This window comes from Pelophylax lessonae (genome assembly GCF_965119305.1).
Source record: "Pelophylax lessonae genome assembly, chromosome: 4".
Lineage (NCBI taxonomy): Eukaryota > Metazoa > Chordata > Amphibia > Anura > Ranidae > Pelophylax > Pelophylax lessonae.
Genome location: NC_138771.1, coordinates 88,067,689 through 88,088,823, shown reverse-complemented (window position 1 = coordinate 88,088,823; position 21,135 = coordinate 88,067,689). Strand labels below are relative to the sequence as shown.

Here is a 21,135-nt window from a genome sequence, read left to right as displayed (position 1 = left end):
GGATAATTTAGATGACACGTGTTTGTGAATAACTTATATGTCTAGTAACAACATCTTTTGTTTTATAGAGAATCCTCTACATTATTTACAATTAGGCTCCAGACGAAGCCTCTATATGAGGCGAAACATGTTGAGCAATTGAACCATTACTCTTTGTCACCATTATCTGATCTTGTATGGGATGGTGTCTGCCATTGGACTGACCTCTGACAGCATCTCCGTTACGTATTTACAGTCTTTTCTATGATTAACAGCATTGTAACTATGTATAATCACACCTATTAGAACTGCTGTATGTTATACAGATGATTGGTGTAGCCGTTTAGGCCCTAATCAATTTTATATTGTATATATTTTTTCATTTTTGTCTTTTTCCCTTCCCCTTTTTTTTTTTTCCCCTTTTATACGTTTATGGAATTTGAATAAAAATGTATTTTAATTACTTCATGTGCCTGGAAAATCCTTCCTTCCCAATCTTCCATGACTTCTATCTAGCAAACTCTAGGATTGGCACGATCACTATTTCTTTCATATGCTCAGACTGCTGCTGTCTGAAGGCATATCTCATCTATAAATATATATATATATATATATATATATATATATATATTTATTATATAAATATATATATATTTTTTTTCTTTTTAGAAAAATACTTTAAATGTTTTGCTTTTAATCCCAAATGATTAATCTGACAGATATTTAAAAAAAAAAAAAACCCTGCAGTTATCAGAGATTACAGAGATTACATTAGCCCTATCTTTGGCTGATAGCAGTGCTTTGATTTTATTTTTCAACTGAAATTAATAAAAAACCTGATAATCTGATAATCTATTTAACTGACAATGTTATGCTGAATTCATACCTTGAGATGGTTGGAAGAAAACCTCGGTTTCCTTTGCTTTCAAATCATCTTTATGTGGCTTGTATCCTAAAATGAAGTCTTCTTGAAAAACATGAAGCAGCTGTGTTCTTGAGCCACACTAAGAATACAAAGAGAAGCATCAGTCATACTCACTTAAAGTGTCTTAATGTAATAATCTACAGGTATCACATTAAAGCACAGGTATACTCAGGTCTTAGGGTAACAATGTATCAGTGCAGGACTATGGAGAACTCTACACATAGGGGTCAGGGGCCATAGAAAAGCCCCATTCATGTCTGGGCTGCTGTAGTTGAGCTACACCTCATTTCAAGTGTAACCTTAGTTGACATGCATATCAACTGCTTGCCAAAGAGCTACAAATCTACAATGCCCAATGTGCTGGTGTGACAAGCATACACATAGAAGCAAATGTACAGCCTAAAAGTATGATGATAGCACTTTCTATGGCTTCAGTGAAAAAAAAAAAACAACAAGTTGATGTTTAAGTTAGCAAATTCTGTGGCACAAACTGGAAGCATAAAATTTGACTATACCAGCTGGCTGGGCTGAAAAAAAATCCTAAAACTAGCAAGAGGCGAGAAGCCATTCCCCTAAGCTCATTATAACCTTCCATACAATGTAGCCCCAGTAAATAGCTAAATAAATTAATACAAATTTGCTAAAGAAAGAAAAAAGCATTTTAATCAGGAAAAACCGAGATGAACAGTTTTAATCAAGGGGTTACATCTCTAAGTTTGATTTTATTGCAGTCACATTGGTCCAATTTGCAGCAATGTAAGTTGGCAATTAAACTATGTGAACTGTGGAAGCTGCAAATCACAGTAACGGTCAGCGCTACTACAGTGATAGCAACAATCTTGTAGGCGCTGTGCCAAGCAGCTTTACCACTGCATGGTAACCACAGGGGGTTGAAAGTTAATTGAAACATTTTTATTTAACTAATTGCAACATCATTAAGAAAACTCTCCTACAAAACAAGGACATAAAATGTATATTTTTTAGGTAATCAACCTAATAATTAAAAGCCACTATGAGAAAACATATTTTCTTACTGCAATGACTAAGCCAGTAAAGATTGTCATACCTTGTTTGTTATAGCATCAAGCTCAATGATACAGCCAGGGCGAGCAGTAGACTGTTGGCTTACAATATTAAAGACTTCACCAATGAGTTTCTAAAGTGTAAAAAGTAATAAGAATTATTTTCAGATCTGTACAACAGACAAATCTCAAGGTAAACATCTATTTCATATATAAACAGGCACTAGGTTAGACCAAATCTACCCCCCCCCCCCCCCCGCCCAAAAAAAATAAAAAATCAATAGTCAATCAGAATGTTCATGGTCTGAAGTGGAGCTTACTACCCAATCCTTTTCTGCTTAGCTACTGCGCATGAATGTTGGAAAATGGAATTGGTTTAGGGCTGCATCGGTGTGTGTACAATAGGAGCTCGTGTACATGGCATCGGTGTGTGCCTGAAATGCTTTACCAGTAAAATGGGCAAAGGCAATGCAAAAGCCGCTTAAAACATCTTGATGCAGCTTAGAAGGTCATAAACAGGTCGGAAGAGCTTGTGATGGAACTCTGAATGATCTCTGAAGCATCTAAAACTGATTTCAAATACAAGCTAAAAGCATCTAAAAGCATGCTGTATTTGCCCACTAACACAGGATTTAGCCAACCTTATGTATGAACAAATCAATCAGAGTTCTGGTAACTCAAAGATAAGGCAAGCTAGGGCGCACTTGCATTGGCTTAACCCAACACAATTTCAAAATAAAAGACTTACTAATATTTACATATATTTAAAAATTGGTAAAGGAAATGCCTAAAATAAAATTTTCTTGGCATTCAAAGCAATTCCCCAAACACAATCCTGCACACATGGGATCAGGTCCTTTCAAAAATGTATTACAAGTCATACACAGAGCTGCATAAAAACAAAAAAAAAAAGTTACACTAAATTGTTTTGGCTTGGAAGGCTTTAACCATTACTTACTGACATGATGCACACTAATAATAAAATCTTCACCACGGGTGGGATAAAGAAATGTTTAATATACACTAGGGAATGTTTAAAAGAACATATATATTTTAAAATATGTACTGTATCTCACAAAAGTGAGTACACCCCTCACATTGTTGTAAATATTTTATTATATCTTTTCATGTGACAACACTGAAGAAATGACACTTTGCTACAATGTAAAGTAGTGAGTGTACAGCTTGTATAACAGTGTAAATTTGCTGTCCCCTCAAAATAACTCCACACATTAATGTCTAAACCACTGGCAACAAAAGTGAGTACACCCCAAAGTGAAAATGTCCAATTTGGGCCCAAAGTGTGAATATTTTGTGTGGTCACCATTATTTTCCAGCACTGCCTTAACCCTCTTGGGCATGGAGTTCACCAGAGCTTCACAGGTTGCCACTGGAGTCCTCTTCCACTCCTCCAGGACGACATCACAGAGCTGGCGGATGTTAGAGACCTTGCGCTACTCCATCTTCCATTTTAGGATGCCCAAAAGATGCTCAATAGGGTTTAGGTCTTAAGACATGCTTGGCAAGTCCATTACCCTCAGCTTCTTTAGCAAGGCAGTGGTCATCTTGGAAGTGTGTTTGGGGTCATTATGTTGGAATACTGCCCTGCGGCCCAGTCTCTGAAGGAAGGGGATCATGCTCTGCATCAATATGTCACAGTACATGTTGGCATTCATGGTTCCCTCAATGAACTGTAGCTCCCCAGTGCCGGCAGCACTCATGCAGCCCCAGACCATGACAGTCCCACCACCATGCTTGACTGTAGGCAAGACACACTTGTCTTTGTACTCCTCACCTGATTGCTGCCACACACCCTTGACACCATCTGAACCAAATATGTTTATCTTGGTCTCATCAGACCACAGGACATGGTTCCAGTAATCCATGTCCTTAGTCTGCTTGTCTTCAGCAAACTGTTTGCGGGCTTTCTTGAGCATCATCTTTAGAAGAGGCTTCCTTCTGCGACGACAGCCATGCAGACCAATTTGATGCAGTGTGTGGAGTATGGTCTGAGCACTGACAGGCTGACCATGCGCCCCCCCCCCCCTTTCAACATCTGCAGCAATGCTGGCAGCACTTATGCATCTATTTCCCAAAGACAACCTCTGGATATGAAACTGAGCATGTGCACTCAACTTCTTTGGTCCACCATGGCGAGGTCTGTTCTGAGTGGAACCTGTCCTGTTAAACCGCTGTATGGTCTTGGCCATAATGCTGCAGCTCAGTTTCAGGGTCTTGGCAATCTTCTTATAGCCTAGGCCATCTTTATGTAAAGCAACAATTCTTTTTTTTCAGATCCTCAGAGAGTTCTTTGCCATAAGGTGCCATGTTGAACTTCCAGTGACCAGTATGAGAGAGAGCGATAACACCAAATTTAACACATCTGCTCCCCATTCACACCTGAGACCTTATAACACTAACAAGTCACACGACACCGGGGAGGGAAAATGGCGAATAGGGCCCAATTTGGACATTTTCACTTAGGGGTGTACTCACTTTTGTTGCCAGCGGTTTAGACATTAATGGCTGTGTGTTGAGTTATTTTGAGGGGACAGTAAATTTACATTGTTATACAAGCTGTACACTCACTACTTTACATTGTAGCAAAGTGTCATTTCTTCAGTGTTGTCACATGAAAAGATATAATAAAATATTAAAAACAATGTGAGGGGTGTACTCACTTTTGTGAGATACTGTATATATAACAAATGAAAGTTCGATCAGCGGGTGCTGGCCAATGGATGAGTGATCGGTGAGGAGACAGACTGGGCGGAGCTCTGCATATGCAGAGTTTTGCCCTGTCAGCAGGGATGTGCTAGATTGGGTTTCCCAGCCAGTGTCATAAGTGACAATGCAAATTTTTAGGACTGATCACTGTATTAGTGACAAAGTGTCAAAAGCGTCAGTTCGTGTCAGATTGTCCGCCGCAAAATTGCAGTCCCGTTATAAGTCGCTGATCTCTGCCATTACTAGTATAAAAATAAATAAAAATTTCAGTATATATACCATAGTTCATAGACTCTATAACTTTTGCGCAAACCAATCAATATATGCTTATTGGGATTTTTTTACCATAAATATGAAGCAGAATACATAATGGCCTAAGTTTATTAAGAAATTCGATTTTTTTTTATCGGATATGTTTTATAGAGAAAGCAAAAACGGAATTTTTGTAAAATCTTACCTGTAAAATTCCTTTCTCTGAGTCCTCCGACAGTCGCCGCCTCTTCATATTCGTCACAATGGGGTTTCACAATGGGGTATTAGACTTTGCTCCGAAGGAGTAGCTAGGCAACAGAATATGTTAACATTAAAGCTTTTAACATATCCCACCCTCAAGGGGTGGTCCCCTCAGTCAATACCCTCCTACTTCCTGCAACCATATCTCAGTTTCAGTGGAATAGCAGTAGAGTATATAACCAAAACCCCAAAAGAGGGGCGGGGCGGCGACTGTCGGAGGACTCAGAGAAAGGAATTTTACAGGTAAGATTTTACAAAAATTCCGTTTTCTCTTACGTCCTCCGACAGTCGCCGCCTCTTCATATTCGTCACAATGGGGACGTCCCAAAGCAGTGCAAACATGAGGGGTGGGAAACGCATCCGCGCCGTAAGGCAACGCAGTCTCCGCATCAAAGAAAGGAACCTTACCAAAGGAAGGAAACCAGCTGGGCAATAGGAAAAAACTCGCTCAACAGGAGCAACAACCCAGGAAAAACAAATAACCAGGGGATAAAAGACATATCCCAACAGCCAGGGATCCCAACAGGTGATCCTAGGGAACAGCCGCACTAAGAACCTTGCGGCCAAAGGAAGCATCCGCCGATGCCTGAACATCTACCTTGTAGAATTTTGTGAAAGTGTGTACGGTCGACCAGGTCGCCGCCTTACACACCTGGGCTACAGAAGCCCCATGACGACAGGCCCAAGACGTACTCAGAGATCTAGTAGAGTGCGCCTTCACAGGCACAGGGGGAACCTTCCCCTGCAAAGCATAGGCCTGTTCAATGGTCTGCCTGATCCATTTGGCGATGGTAGAGGCCGACGCCGCCATGCCCTTCCGAGGACCCTCTGGAAGAACAAACAAGGAATCCGTCTTTCGAAAAGACTCAGTCGATTTAAGGTAAACCCTTATCGCCCGAACAACATCCAAAGAATGTAGTCTCACCTCTTTCGGATGTTTAGGCTTCGCGCACAGCGAAGGCAAGTCAATATCCTCATTGAGATGGAATTCCGAAACTCGCTTCGGAAGAAAAGAAAGATTAGGTCGCAAGACCACCTTATCCAAGTGAATAACCAGATACGGAGACTTGCAGGACAAAGCCGCCAGCTCCGACACTCTGCGAGCCGAAGTGATCGCAACCAAAAAGGCGACCTTTTTGGACAACATAGACAACGAGATCTCCCTGATCTGTTCAAAAGGAGCACGTTGTAACACAGATAGAACGAGATTCAAGTCCCAAGGGGGCAGAGGATCCCTCCTAGGAGGAACCAGATGCCACACTCCCTGAACAAAAGTGACAACCAAGGAGTTGGAAGCCACGGGACGTTGAAAAAGAACGGCCAGCGCAGACACCTGACCCTTTATCGTAGCCAGCGCCAAACGCTGATCGACACCTGTTTGAAGGAAGGACAACACTCGGGAAACCGAGTACGTGCGGGGTGAAAACCCCCTGGACTCACACCAGGCAAAATAGGCCTTCCAAGTACGGTAGTAAACCTTCCCCGAGGAAGACTTCCTCGCGTTGATCAAAGTATGAACGACCTCAGGGGAGAGACCCCTCTCCTTCAGGACCTCGGTCTCAACAGCCAGGCCGTCAAAGCCAGCGACTGTAAAGCAGGATGGTATATCGGCCCTTGAGACAGGAGATCGTCTCGAAGAGGCAGACGCCACGGGGCGTCGACCGCCAGATTCACGAGGTCTGCGTACCAGGACCGGCGTGACCAATCCGGCGCCACAAGAATCACCGTGCTGCGTTCCGAGTGTAACCTGCGAAGGAACCTGGACAGCAACTGAATCGGTGGAAACGCGTACATCAGCTTGTACTGATGCCACGGGGCCACTAACGCGTCCGACGCGTCTGCCCGAGGGTCGCGCGTCCTTGCCACAAACCTTCTCACCTTGTTGTTGAGACGAGACGCGAACAGGTCCACATCTGGAAGACCCCACTTCGTGCACAACATCTGGAAGACAGCCGGGTGGAGAGACCATTCCCCCTGATCCAGGGTCTGGCGACTCAGATAGTCCGCCTGCCAGTTCTCCACCCCCGGAATGTGAACCGCCGTTATCGCCGGGACATGAGTCTCGGCCCAGGACAGAATGTCGGCCACTTCTCGAGCCGCTCGGGCACTCCTGGTGCCCCCTTGGTGGTTGATGTAGGCCACCGCCGTGGCATTGTCCGTCTGCACCCGAACCAGGCAGCCCTGCAGCCGGTCCGTCCAACGATGAAGACAGAGATTTATCGCACGCAATTCCAGAATGTTGATCGGAAGGGAGGACTCCCCCTCCGACCAAGTTCCCTGGGCGGACAGAACGCCCAGAACACCACCCCAGCCCGACAGGCTGGCATCCGTGGTGATCACCGTCCACGAGATAGGACGAAAAGACTTGCCCCCCGACACCATCGGGGACTGGATCCACCACAGAAGGTCCCTTCTGGTGCGATGGCCCAACGAGATTTGAAGATCCAGAGATTGAGGTCGCCCGTCCCACCTGGACAGGATCTCCGCTTGGAGACCCCGCGTGTGAAACTGGGCGAAGGGAATCGCCTCGAAGGCCGAGACCATCAATCCCAGAAATCTCATGCAAGTCCGCAGAGACGAGTGCGGAAAGTCCCTGAGGGACCTGAGTTCCTCCTGAAGAGTTCCGAGTTTGCCTTCCGGCAGGAAGACCTTCGCCTGAACCGAGTCCAGGATCATTCCCAGGTAGGGAAGACGAACCGACGGACTCAGTGTCGACTTTGGAAAATTTATCGTCCAACCAAACTCCTGCAGAGTTTGCAGCGTGACAGACAGGTCCTTCTGTAAACCCTGGCTGGTCGCAGACCGAACCAGAATGTCGTCCAGATACCCCAGGACAGAGATGCCCTGGGCTCTCAATAATGCCAGAACCGGTGCAAGCACCTAGGTGAAAACCCGCGGAGCCGAGGAGAGACCAAAAGGTAACTCCACGAACTGGTAGTGATCCTCCGCAACGGCGAATCGAAGGTACCTCTGGTGACCCTCGAAAATGGGGATGTGAAGATACGCATCCTTCAAAACGATGGAGGCCATGAATTCCCCTGGAACCAGGGCAGCCACCACCGACCGCAGGGATTCCATGCGGAACTTGCGAACCCGCACAGAGCGGTTTAGAGCCTTCAAGTCCAGAATTGGACGAGCCTTGCCCTCCTTCCTGGGCACGGTGAACAGATTGGAATAAAACCCCCGAAATCTGTCCCGATGAGGCACCGGAACCACCACTCCCTGAGCCCTCAGGTCTCGCACCGCCAGGTGCAGGTCCCGTAAACGCTCTGGAGACAGTTGAAGATTTGAGGGAAAAAATCTGCTCTCCGGCCGAGAGAGAAACTCGATCTTGTAACCAGATCGAACGATCTCCTGAACCCACCTGTCCCGCACGCGGGCCAACCAGGGTTGAAGAAAACCGAGCAAGCGTTCCCCCACCCCAAAACTGGGTGAGGGCGCCCCTTCAGGCCGCACTGTTATGGGCAGCGGGTCCGGACTGACCGGACTTCTGTTTACCAGACCAGGGCTTCTTTTGAGAGCCTTGTCCCTTGAACGGTTTGCCCTTGTAGTGCGACCGAAAGGCACGAAAGGACCCCTGAGGGGGACGAAAATTAGCATGCTTCTTCCCAGAAGCCCCCTTAGCCTTGGGGAAATGGGGCAAGAGAGTGCTCTTACCTCCGGTGATCCCCTTAATCAACACATCCAAGGACTCCCCAAAAAGGCGAGACCCATCATAAGGCAGATTGGCTAAGGTCTTACGTGAAGATTGGTCCACCGACCAACACTTCAACCAAACCAGGCGGCGAGACAACACCGCCACGCTGTGTACACGTGCAGCCAACGGGACTAAGTCCAAGTCCGCATCACACAGATACATGACACCCTGGTGGATTTGATCCACCATATCCAGGGTCGCCGGCGAGGCCGAATCGGCCACTAGGACGCGCCTAAGCATCTGCGTCCAACTTGCGACAGCCTGGGCCGCCATGAGAGAGGCAAACAGAGCTTTAAGCATAGAACCCGTAACAGAATAAGTATGACGGGCAAGAGACTCCATTCTTCTATCTGTGGCATCACGGAACACCGGGGAATCCTCTGCAGGAATCGCAGTGGATTTGTTCAAAACCGCAATTGCGTGATCCACCGGGGGTGGTACACACCACCGTTCATCAGTGGAAGGCGAAAAAGGATAACGCAGCTTGAACCTACTTGGCACAGCAAAAGGTTTGCGTAAATTGCGCCACTGTTCCTTAACAGCGCGCTGAAAATCATCATTGCAGGGAAAAACCTGCGGCGTCCTGCGTTTTCTCTGCGTCCCATAAGCCGCCAAGGCAGCGGGGGGACACACTTCATCCTGCAAACGCATCGTTTGTTTTATGGAAGCAATCAATTCATCCATGATTGCAAGCTCTTCAGGCGAGCCAGGGGGAGAATTATCAACCCCCTCAACCTCAGCCTCCACCTCGGACCCCACTAGATCCAGGGAGGAGCGGGACCCCGATAAGGAGACCCCCGCCATAACAGCCCCATCACCTTCACCCTCAGAATCAGAGGAAATAGAAACTCTGGGTCTTTTAGTAGATTGAGCAGCCACCAGCATCTGCACCTGAGCAGCAAGGCCGGCCACAATAGTGGCCAAATCCCCCCCTGGGGGGGAAACAGCGGTCCCCTGGCTTTCCACCAAGGTGGCAGGAAATTTGCCCTCCTGAGAATCCATTGCCCCAATATGATATGCCAGAGAATAAAGGGTTAACTGCCCCTTTAACAAGCGCGGCGAGCGCAGCCCACCGCACCACACACAGGCACAATGAGACCCCCACAGGGACAATAAACTGACACAGGCAATGGATATAGCAAGAAACAGAAGGATAAAACCTGAGGAGACCCTCGCCGCTGCCTCGATCGGTGTACCCAGGAGAAGAGGAAGTGATGAGACCAGGGCGCTCTATTAAAGCCTATGGGAGGCTACAAGAAAATGGCCGCCATGCATGTAGAACATGCGGCCGGAGCGAGTGCAGGCAAAATGGCGCCGTTTGGCGCCGAAACCGCCGCTCCTACAGTACAGGAATGCACATAACACCATCCATATATAAAAAAAAATGGCAGATCGCCGCAGCGATCGCTGTATTGTGCCCAAACATGCCACAAAACATGCCCCACAGCACACAGCTTCTCACATTGAACAAGGCTGACACAGACAGTGTCACAAAGCTCCCCCCCCCCCCTGCAGCCCGCAGCATGCAGCAGAGTGATAGGGAGACAAACAGTGTGAACAGAGGCAGGTTACACAGTCCCAGACTGACACCCCCCCAGACAGACAGGTCCCCACATAGATACACTTACCTCTCAATGGTGTGGGGGGCCCGCACAGGCGAACAAGCCGCTGCACATGAGGCAGGGAGAGTCGCATACAAGACGCACAAAATGGGGGTTAAGAAACCGCACAGCGTCCAGTGAGGTAGCCACCTCACCAATCATCCCTGCACCGAACAGGGATGGGTCGTTCACTGTGCCAGGAGCGTTACCTGGCTGAACGCTCGATGGCAGGCTGGGAAGCCACTGACCCACGACCTGCGACCAGGGGGATCAGCCCGAGACCCAGCCCACATGATCCTCTTCGTCAGAAGAACTAACTAATGCTGACAAAAAGAACAGCTAAGTAAAGAGAGAGAAAAAACTCAAACAAAAAATCAAAAAAGAAGAAAGAGGCTGGGGCACAAAGCCCCAGCACAGAGAGAACCAGCTACTCCTGACAAGCTAGACATTGAAACTGAGATATGGTTGCAGGAAGTAGGAGGGTATTGACTGAGGGGACCACCCCTTGAGGGTGGGATATGTTAAAAGCTTTAATGTTAACATATTCTGTTGCCTAGCTACTCCTTCGGAGCAAAGTCTAATACCCCATTGTGAAACCCCATTGTGACGAATATGAAGAGGCGGCGACTGTCGGAGGACATAAGAGGAAAAAAGTTTTTTTATTTAATTTTCGGGCTTTTGTTTTGTTTGTAGTGCAAAAAATAAATCTTAATGGGGATTTAGGCCCCGTTCACATAGGGGCGATCCGACTTCGGGAGGCGACCTCCTAGGTCGCGGTGCGAGCAGCGCGCCGCGACCTCGGAGCGGCCGCCACGGACTTTATAACATTGAAGTCTATGGCGGTCGCCTCCGGTTCGCCCCAAAGAAGCTCCGGATCCTTTTTCTAAGTCGGAGCGACTTGTGTCGCTCCTATTAGAACGGGTACGCAGCTTCCCTATGGGAGGCGACCTACGGCGACCTGTGAGGCGACCAAGAGCCGGTTCACACTGAGGCGACACGACTTCGGGGGGTGACCTGTGAAGTCGCGTGCACCGCGACTTCGGCGCGACTTGCAGGGACTTCACATAATGGAAGTCTATGCAAGTCGCTCCCAGGTCGCCCCAAAGTAGTACAGGACCCTTTTTCTAAGTCGGAGCAATTGTGTCGATCTTATTAGAACGGGTCCTGTACTACTCAATGGACCGTGACATACCGCGACTTGACAGGCTGACAAGTCGCCTGACATGTCGCACTAGTGTGAATGGGCTCTTAAAACCACCAGAAGAAAGCTCTATTTGTGGGGAAAAAATTACATTTATATACAGCGTTGCATGTCTGCGCAATTGTCAGTTAAAGTAATGCAATGCGGTATAGCAAAACATGATGGACTGTATATAGAAAGATAAAAGGTTAGTACCAACAAATTAAAGTATGAACTCAACAACCACACTCCACAAATAACCACTAAATGTACCAATAGAGGAGGTACAGCCATCTTACGTTCAGTTGCCAGAAACAAGAGTGTCGCTTGCACAACATTTTGGCCATGTAAAAACAGCCTTGTATTTTTTCAGTGAATACAAAGGGTTATTTTTGAATAGCTGAGGTGCAGTTTGTGACTTCATCCACCTGCCTCTCCTTCTCAATCAGAAAATGCATGATATAAATTAGATTTAATCCGGCTTGCCTAAAATAAAAATTTAAAGTGATAGTAGTTCTTTTTCAAGAAGAAAACTGCCAGATCCACAGCAGGGGGGAAGTCTAATTTTTAACTAAGTCCTATTCAAATGGGTAAAGGATTGATAGCTGCTGGATTGTCAGGATTTTTTGAGTCTCTGTAAAGGAGGATGAAAAAGGAGTGCACTGGAAAAGTCTTAGTGATCCTGGGGACCCTATAAGAGCTTAGGCTTGGAATAGTATAGATAGAAGCAGCTTTTAAAGTGGTGTGAACTACATTAATGAGAGCCACTATGCTTTCTTTTTAAAGCCTAGGTGTAATAGCAGAGGCCTGAAATTCCTAAGGAGTAATGCCATTTGTTAGGGATTTAAGGGGCATAGTGTCTGAGTTTTGAGTGCTAATTCCACGGAGTGAAATGATAAGGATGTTGCCAGGGAATGTGTAGAAGTAGGCTTATGGTTTCTGTGGTCAGAGTTCGCAATCAAAATCTTGTCTATAATGAGGTGAAATCCTCCTGGGATAAAGCTGAGGAAGGAGCCACGTCAAAAGGAGTGAAGAAAGACTCTGAGGCTAGCATAGACTCAGAGGGCAAAATTCTTGGTTGTGTCAGGCCTTTCAGGGGGTAACTGCAGACAGCACCGGAACTGTTAGTAGATAGTAAATTGGTGGGCACTCGTGGCAGCAAGACTGTTCCTGCACCCTTGAATGAGAAAAAAAAATGGCCAAGAAAAAGAAAGGTTAAACTCTTCTCAGCAGTACAAGTGTCCATTGTCTCAGTCAATGGAGGAATGCTGGGAGGAGGAGGATAATACAAGGTTGGTCACTGTTCTTGTTCTAATGCTCCTGTAGGCAAGCAGTAAAACCCAAACGTTTTCGAATTTCTGTGTCCCTCAAGGAATAACAAATAAGATTATAAATGATTAAGTAACACTTACAGAGGACTCTGGATCCGAAAGCTCATCCAGTAGCTTTCTGGCATCGACAACTGCTTGATATAATCTCAGATTGGTCCCATCAGAGGCAACAAAGCAGGCACTGGCAGAGTTACAGTATGTGCCTAAAATACAAAATCACAAGAAACAATGCAAACATCTGAGCGACAGAAATTGACTATGGGAATTATAATACTTGTGTATAAATTATAAAACGAAATTTAAAAAATAAATAAATATATATATTATATATATATATTATATATATATATATATATATATATATATATATATATATATATATATATATATAGGATAATCCCTACCACCAACAGCAAACTCTCAACATGGTGCTACTTTAAAGGTTTGGCTGTATACAAACAGCTCAAGTGATGAATAAATAAATTAACTGGATATAAATAATGTTGATAAAGTATGGTTTCTATGGTAAAATTTTAAAACCGGCTAAATATAGCCAGTTAAAGTGTTGGATAATAATTTTATATGAATATAGTAACAAAACGAATAATGTTAAGTAATATTTCTATATTACATTTTTAAAGTTTAAATTGTAGCTCAATTTTTTTTTCTTTGTTAGTGTAGATGGCATGGGGAAAGGTTAGATTCCCCATCAGGTTTTTGTTGTTGTATGCCTCCCCACTGGATGGATTTACTTTCTCTACAACCTCACACTCTCCTAAATTAGACGATCTTAAGAACTGTCCTTGATGAAATGACACACAGATTTTGGGTATACCAGAGAAAGCCGAGGGGAGAAATTTGGTCCAATTTATTGAAGACTAGTTACTTAATTCATTTGTAAAGGACATTTTATCACCTTAATTTGTAGTAGAATGAGCTCATCACGTTTCCTCTTATCCTCCAGCTCCTGGTAACAACCCCCCCAGAGGTTTCTTAAAGTGGTTCTAAAGGCAGAATGTTTTTGTTTTTATCTTATTACATTGCATTAAGATAAAAAACCTTCTTTGTGCAGCAGCCCCCCTCAGCCCTCCTAATACCTTCCTGAGCTACATCTGGATCCAACAATGAGACTCGGCTGTCCGGGACTCCCCCTTCTGACTGGCTAAGGCGCACAGCGGGTGCCATTGGCTCCCGATGCTGACAGTCAGTGAAGAGAGAGAGGGGGCAGAGCCAGGCTTCCATGTCTGAATGGACACACACAGAGCAGTGGCTCGCCTCGGGTGCCCCCATAGCAAGCTGCTTGTTGTAGGGACACTCGGCAGGATGGAAGGGCCAGGAGCACCGGCGATGGACCCAAGAAGAGGAGGATCTGGGCTGCTCTGTGCAAAACCACTGCACAGAGCAAGTAAGTTTACCATGCTTGTTATTTTAAAACAAAAAAATATATAACTTTAATGTGGAAGTAAACCCTCCTATGGTTTATAGCCAAGGAAGCTACCATCTTGGCCTCTGTTTAATCTTCAACTGCCAGCATGCTGCACATGTGATCAGTTATGACACCAGCCATTGGATGGTTTTACAGCTTGGTTGATAGCACAAGCAAATGTGACAATTTCATTCCCTGCATGCCGGGAATGTTACGGTTTTCTGAAACAGGAAAATTAATGGGTTTACTTCTGCTTTAATAAACTGCTTGGCTAGACAAGGGATAAGAGTGATTTACAAGCTGGTGGTTGACTTTTCTGCTGATGTTCATTAAGGGTCACATACATACCAGGCTGTTAGATTTTTTTTTTTTTTTTTTATATATGACTATGCACATAAAAGATTAAGATTTGTGAGCAACTTTTCAAGGTACTTCTGAAATTATTTTCAATATGGCTCTAGTTATAAAGTTTTTCTCTTTTAATATTTGAGGTCTGCAGAAGCTTCTCAAGAGTAAGGCTCTTTTTCATGCCTTGGCGAGAGGGACTCCTATGAGTTTCACTTTTTGAATTGAATTACGGAAATACATTTACTTGTTGAGGATATTCTAATTTTGTGAGATGCACCTGTATATACACACATATACATACATACACACGCACACACACTGCTCAGGAAATTTAAAAGAACACTTATAAAACACATCAGATCTCAAAAGGGCAAAATATCATGCTGGATATCTATACAGACATCGACTGGGTAATGTGTTAGGAACAAAAGGATGCCACATCGTTTGATGGAGGAAATGACAATTATCAACCTACAGGGGGCTATATTCAAAGACACCACGAAAATCAAAGTGAAAAAATGGTGCAGCAGGGTATTCCATTCTCCTGAAATTTCATTACAGTAATTCCAAACGATACTCAATAGTTTATTTGGCCCCCTTGTGATTGTATGCATGCCTGACAACGTTGGGGCATGCTCCTAATGAGAAGATGGATGGTTTCCTGGGGTATTTCTTCCCAGATCTGGACCAAGGCATCACTGAGTTACTGAACAGACTGAGGTGCAACCTGGCATTGTCGGATGAAACAAAATATAATGTTCCAGAGGTGTTCTTTTGGATTTAGGTCAGGCGAGCGTGGGGGCCATTCAATGATATCAATTCCTTCATCTTCCAAAAAATGGCTGCATACTCTCGCCACATGAGGCCTGGCATGGCTGTGCACCAGGAGGAACCCAGGACTCACTGTACCAGTGTAGGGTCTGACAATGGGTCCAAGAATTTCATCCCAATACCTATTTGCAGTCAAGGTGCCTTTGTCTAGCCTGTAGAGGTCTGTGCATCCCTCCATAGATATGCCTCCCAGATCATCACTGACTCACCACCAAACCGGTCATGCTGAACGATGGTAAAGGCAGCATAAAGTTCTCCACGGCTTCTTCAGACCCTTTTATGCCTGTCACGTGCTCAGGGTGAACCTGCTCTCATCTGTGAAAAGCAGAGGACACCAGTGGCGAACCGGCCAATTCTGTTGTTCAGTGGCAAAATGCCAATCAAGCTCTACGGTGCTGGGCAGTGAGCACAGGGCCCACTAGGGGATGTCGGGCCCTCAGGCCACCTTCATGAAGTCTGTTTCTGATTGTTTGGTCCGAGACATTCGCACCAGTGGCCTGCTGGAGGTCATTTTGTAGGGCTCTAGTAGTACTCATTCTGTTCTACAAAGGAGCTGATACCGTCCCTGCTGATGGGTTAAGGACCTTCTACAGCCTTGTCTAGCTCTCCTAGAGTAACTGCCTTTCTCCCGGAATCTCCTCTATGCTCTTGAGACTGTGCTGGGAGAAACAGCAAACCTTCTGGCAATGGCACATTTTAAAGGTGCAATCCTGGAGGAGTTGGACTGCCTGTGCAATCTCTTTAGGGTCCAGGTATCACCTAATGCTACCAGTAGTGACACTGACCCTAGCCAAATGCAAAACTAGTGAAAAAACAGTCAGAAAAGATGAGTAGGGAAAAATGTCATTGGCATCTACCTGCAAAACCATTCCTGTTTTTAGGTTGTCTCATTGTCGCGCACAGGGCCGGCCTTTGGGGTGTGGGAGTTGTGCGCCATGGGCAACAGGGGCGCCGTGCGGCCATCACAGCTCGCAGATGATCAGGCCGCACAGCGGGAGGTAATTCTGCAACCGCGGCCTGGAGAGGGTTAACACAGGCCGCAGCCTTGAGAGGGTTAACACAGGCTGCGGCCTGGAGAGGGTTAACACAGGCCGCGGCCGTCGCTTACTTCCCGCTGTGCCTCGGTCTCCTAGCTGCAGGCCTGAGCTGTGTATCTCACACAGCTCAGCCTCCAAACCGCCGCCGCTGACAAATCCCTCCTCTCTGCAGGGACGCCAGAGGAGAGATCGTCAGCTCCTCCTCCTCCTGCCCCTTCTTCTCCTGGGTCTGCCCCGCCCACACTCCCCAGGGCAGGGGGGCTCTGTGTGGGGAGGTCTCTGATGTAAGGGGAGCTCTGTTGGGGGGGGCCTCTGATGTAAGGGGAGCTCTATGTGGGGGTCTTTGATGTAAGGGGGGCTCTGTGTGGTAGGTCTCTGATGTAAGGGGGGAATTGGGGGGGGGTCTTTGATGTAAGGGGGGGCTCCGTGGGGGTCTCTGATGTAAGGGGGGGCTCTGTGGGGGTCTCTAATGTAAGGGGGTCTTTGATGTAAGAGGGGCTCGGATGTAAGGGGGGGCTCTGTGAGGGTCTCTGATGTAAGGGGAGTCTCTGAGGGTCTCTGTAAGGGGGGCCTCTGGGAGGGGTCTCTGATGTAAAGGGGGCTCTGTGTGGGGGGTCTCTGATGTAAGGGGGGCCTCTGTGAGGGTCTCTGATGTAAGGGGGCTCTGTGGGCGGTCTCTAATGTAAGGGGGGCTAAGTTATTAGTGATCATAACAAAGAAAAGTCAAATAAAGTGCAAAAAAGTGCAAGAAAATGTGCGAGGGAGTGGGGCGCCGCAGGATTAGCTCGCACGGGACACCTGAACACCTAAGTCCGGCCCTGGTCACGCATCTAGTGCACCTGTTGTTAATTTCATTAACACCAAAGCAGTTGAAACAGGTTAACAACCTCCTCTGCTACTTAACTGACCAGATCAATATCCTAGGAGTTTAAATGAAATGATGCTATACTTAAAAAGTGTTCCTTAAATTTTTTTTGAGCAGTGTATACATCTCACAAAAGTTGAGTACCCCCCTCACATTTTTGTAAATATTTTATTATATATTTTCATGTGACAACACTGAAGAAAAATGGATTTTTGTAAAATCTTACCGTAAAATCCTTTTCTCTTAAGCTCATTGACAGACGTAGTCCTCCTTGATTAATATCAACTCGGGTTATACTGCCCTCTACAGGAGTAGGACTAGACAGGAAAGAAAACGTTCTGGCCACACCCTAGGGGCAGTCCCAGAGGGTATATCCTCTCACTTCCTGCTACAGCAAATCAGTTATGTCACAAAGCAGTGTTTAGAGAATTTAACCCAACCCAACTCAAAAACAGAGGGGCGGGTACTACATCTGTCAATGAGCTTAAGAGAAGGATTTTACGGTAAGATTTTACAAAAATCAATTTTTCTCTGTCGATCATTGACAGACGTAGTCCTCCTTGATTAATATCAACTCGGGACGTCCCAAAGCAGTGCCACAAATGAGGGGTGGGAAAATGGAAATCAAAATCCAATCTAGAAGGCCCAACCGGTGCCAACTAGAAGTTTTAAAGGCTCATCAATCACACAATGAGACTCAACTGAAATTCCAACGGAAAAAAACCCTCGAGGTAGACCACCGGTCTCCTCAAATTGCGGCCTGCAAAACCTTGCGGCCAAATGAGGCATCCGCCGATGCCATCACATCAACTTTATAACATTTTGTAAAGGTATGAACCGACGACCAGGTAGCCGCCTTGCACACCTAGACCACTGACACCTGATGGCGGTAGGCCCAGGAAGTACTGAGCGCTCGAGTGGAGTGCGCCTTAACAGGGAACGGAGGATTCCGGCCCTTAATAGAATAAGCCTGTACCACCGTCTGTCTAATCCATTTGGAGATAGTCGCGGCAGATGCAGGCAACCCCTTTCTGGGGCCATCCGTGATCACAAAAAGTGAATCCGTCTTACGGAACGATTGCGTAGTCTTCAGGTATACCCTGATTGCCCGAACCACATCCAAGGAATGCAACGCATATTCCTGAGGATGATTGGGCTTAGGACACAAGGAAGGTAGCACAATATCTTCATTCAGATGAAAATCTGAAACCACCTTAGGAAGAAAGGATGGCTTCGGATGAAGAACTACCTTATCCCTATGAACCACTAGATATGGGGAATGGCATGATAATGCAGCCAGTTCTGACACCCTGCGTGCAGAAGTGATAGCCACCAAGAAGGCCACCTTCTGGGATAATGTAAGCAAGGGAATCTCCCTGATATTTTCAAAGGGAGGTTTCTGAAGAACCGACAAACACCAAATTAAGATCCCAGGGCGGTAAGGGCGCGCGCACTGGCGGAGCCAAGTGCCGCACCCCCTGGACACCAAGGAATGAGTAGCCCAAGGCTTCTGAAAGAAGATCGCTAATGCTGAAACCTGACCCTTGATAGTGCTCAAGGATAGTTTCTGCTCAACCCCCTTTTGCAGAAAAGCCAAGATTCGGGTCACCGAATAGGTACGTGGGGGAAATTCCAAAGATTCACACCACGCGATATAAGTCTTCCATGTGCGATAATAGACTTTGCTGGAAGTCGCTTTCCTTGCTTTAATTCGAGTAGGAATAACTGAAACTGACAACCCTCTGTCCTTCAGTACCTGGGTCTCAATAGCCAGGCCATTCAAACCAGCGACTGTAAAGCATGATGGAAGATCGGTCCTTGAGACCGCAGATCCTCCCTGAGAGGAAGTCTCCAAGGAGCGTCCGCGACTAGCCTGTCCAAGTCGGCGTACCCGGCTTGACGAGGCCAGCTCGGAATTTCCAGGATAACTGGAGTTCCCTCCACCTCTATCCTGCGGAGAAATCTCAGCAGCAATTTGAGAGGGGGGAAGACATATAGTAGCTGATACTGCCTTTACAGGCCGTTCAGCGCGTCTGCTGCATCCGCTAGAGGATCGCGGGTGTGAGCCCTGTTGAGCCAACCTACCAACAGATCCATATCAGGGGTGCCCCAATGAAGGGACAGCTGGTGAAATACCTCTGGATGACGAGACTATTCCTCTTGATCCAGAATCTGACGGCTGAAATTATCTGCCTGTCCACCCCCGTGATAAATATTGCGGAGAGAACTGGAACAACTGTTCCCCCAATAAGAATGTTGGCCACTTCTATGGCCGCCAGGGCACTCTTGGTGCCCCTTGGTGATCGACCTAAGTCATGACCGTGGCATAGTCCGATTGGATCCGAACCGGGCTGCCCTGGAGCTGCTCAGTCCAGTAAATCAGACAAAGTCTGATCGCTCTCAGTTCCAACACATTTATCGGTAACCTGGAATTTATCAGAAGAAATGACTTCCCCTGGCTGAGCATCGGAGACCGAAGCCACCAGACCAGAGCCTCCCTGGTCCGCTCACTCAATCGGATCCGATTGTCCAGGGAATCGGGATTCCGATTCCATATGAGAAGAATCTCCTCTTTGGAGAATTCGGGTATGAGACTGGGCAAACGGTACTGCCTCTAAGGAGACGACCATCAATCCCAGCCAGTTGACGGACAGCAACATCCGAATCATTGACTGAATCTTCTGGAGTTTCTCTGCATGGAGAAACACTCTTGCCAAGGATGTATCCAAAATTAGGCCCAGATAGTTCAGTCTCCTGGTGGGAACCAGGGATGATCTTTGGGAAAAGCAACGAAAACGCTGATGTCCTGCGAAGATGGGGATAGAAGGATAGGCATCCTAAATGTCTATGGACGCCAGGAAATCCCCCTGATGCAGGGAGGCCACCACTGTATGGATGAACTCCATCTCTTCCAAGACCAGAATTGGACGCACCTAGCCCTTTTTCCTGGGCATTGTGAACAAGTTCGACTAGAACTCCTCCAAGGAATGGGAACTACCACTGCTTGTTGTATCAAGCTGTCCCCCGCAAAGCTTTTAAGCGACCCGGGGATGTCGACTATTGGAAGGGAAGAATCGCATCGGTGGAAGTGATCGAAACTCGATCTTGTATCCCGACCATATGACCTTGCGAACCCCTTTATCCGGGATTCTGGAAAGCCCTGGATCCGGAAACCGGTGAAGACGCCCCCCACCCTAGAGATGGGTGGGGCCCATTCTGTCAATCCAACGGGATAACAGTGGCTTTATTTAGTCTGGAAATCCGTGAGTCCACTATTGGTGGTACCGTCCATCTTTGTAATGAGGGATTCCTCAAAATGATAGCGCCTAGCAATACGTTTGGAAATAGCAGGGCTCATTTACGGACGACCCTATTTGGGCAAGGGAAACCCTTCACCATTTTGGTAGGCTTGCTAGTGCCAAAAAAGGAATACGAGTCTCAGCTACCTCTGCCGGTGTAACCTCAAGATTTAAGGTTTCCCGGACAGACACAACTAGTGCTTCCACCAACGCTTCTTGTGCTATGGCGGAGGCAGAAGCGTCCTCCTTACTGTCTGAGGAGACCGTACCTGAGACAACAACCCCAGAAAAGGGACTGCAATGACCAGCTCAGAATCCGTATCTGAGGTATCAGATGACATAGGGGTAGGCGGG

General features: G+C 46.6%; 1 protein-coding gene across 7 annotated transcripts in view; it reads right to left on the bottom strand.

Moving 5' to 3' along the window:
• The window catches only part of DMXL2 (Dmx like 2), a 429,248-nt gene that overhangs the window by 236,113 nt on the left and 172,000 nt on the right, over positions 1 to 21,135 (bottom strand). For all 7 annotated transcript variants that reach the window (XM_082252816.1, XM_082252819.1, XM_082252821.1 and 4 more), the window contains exons 13-15: positions 13,057 to 13,178; positions 1,971 to 2,060; positions 866 to 983 (exon numbers count right to left, since the gene is read on the bottom strand). In XM_082252816.1, the coding sequence (XP_082108942.1) occupies positions 866 to 983; positions 1,971 to 2,060; positions 13,057 to 13,178 (330 nt within the window). The remainder of the gene's footprint in view (positions 1 to 865; positions 984 to 1,970; positions 2,061 to 13,056; positions 13,179 to 21,135) is intronic.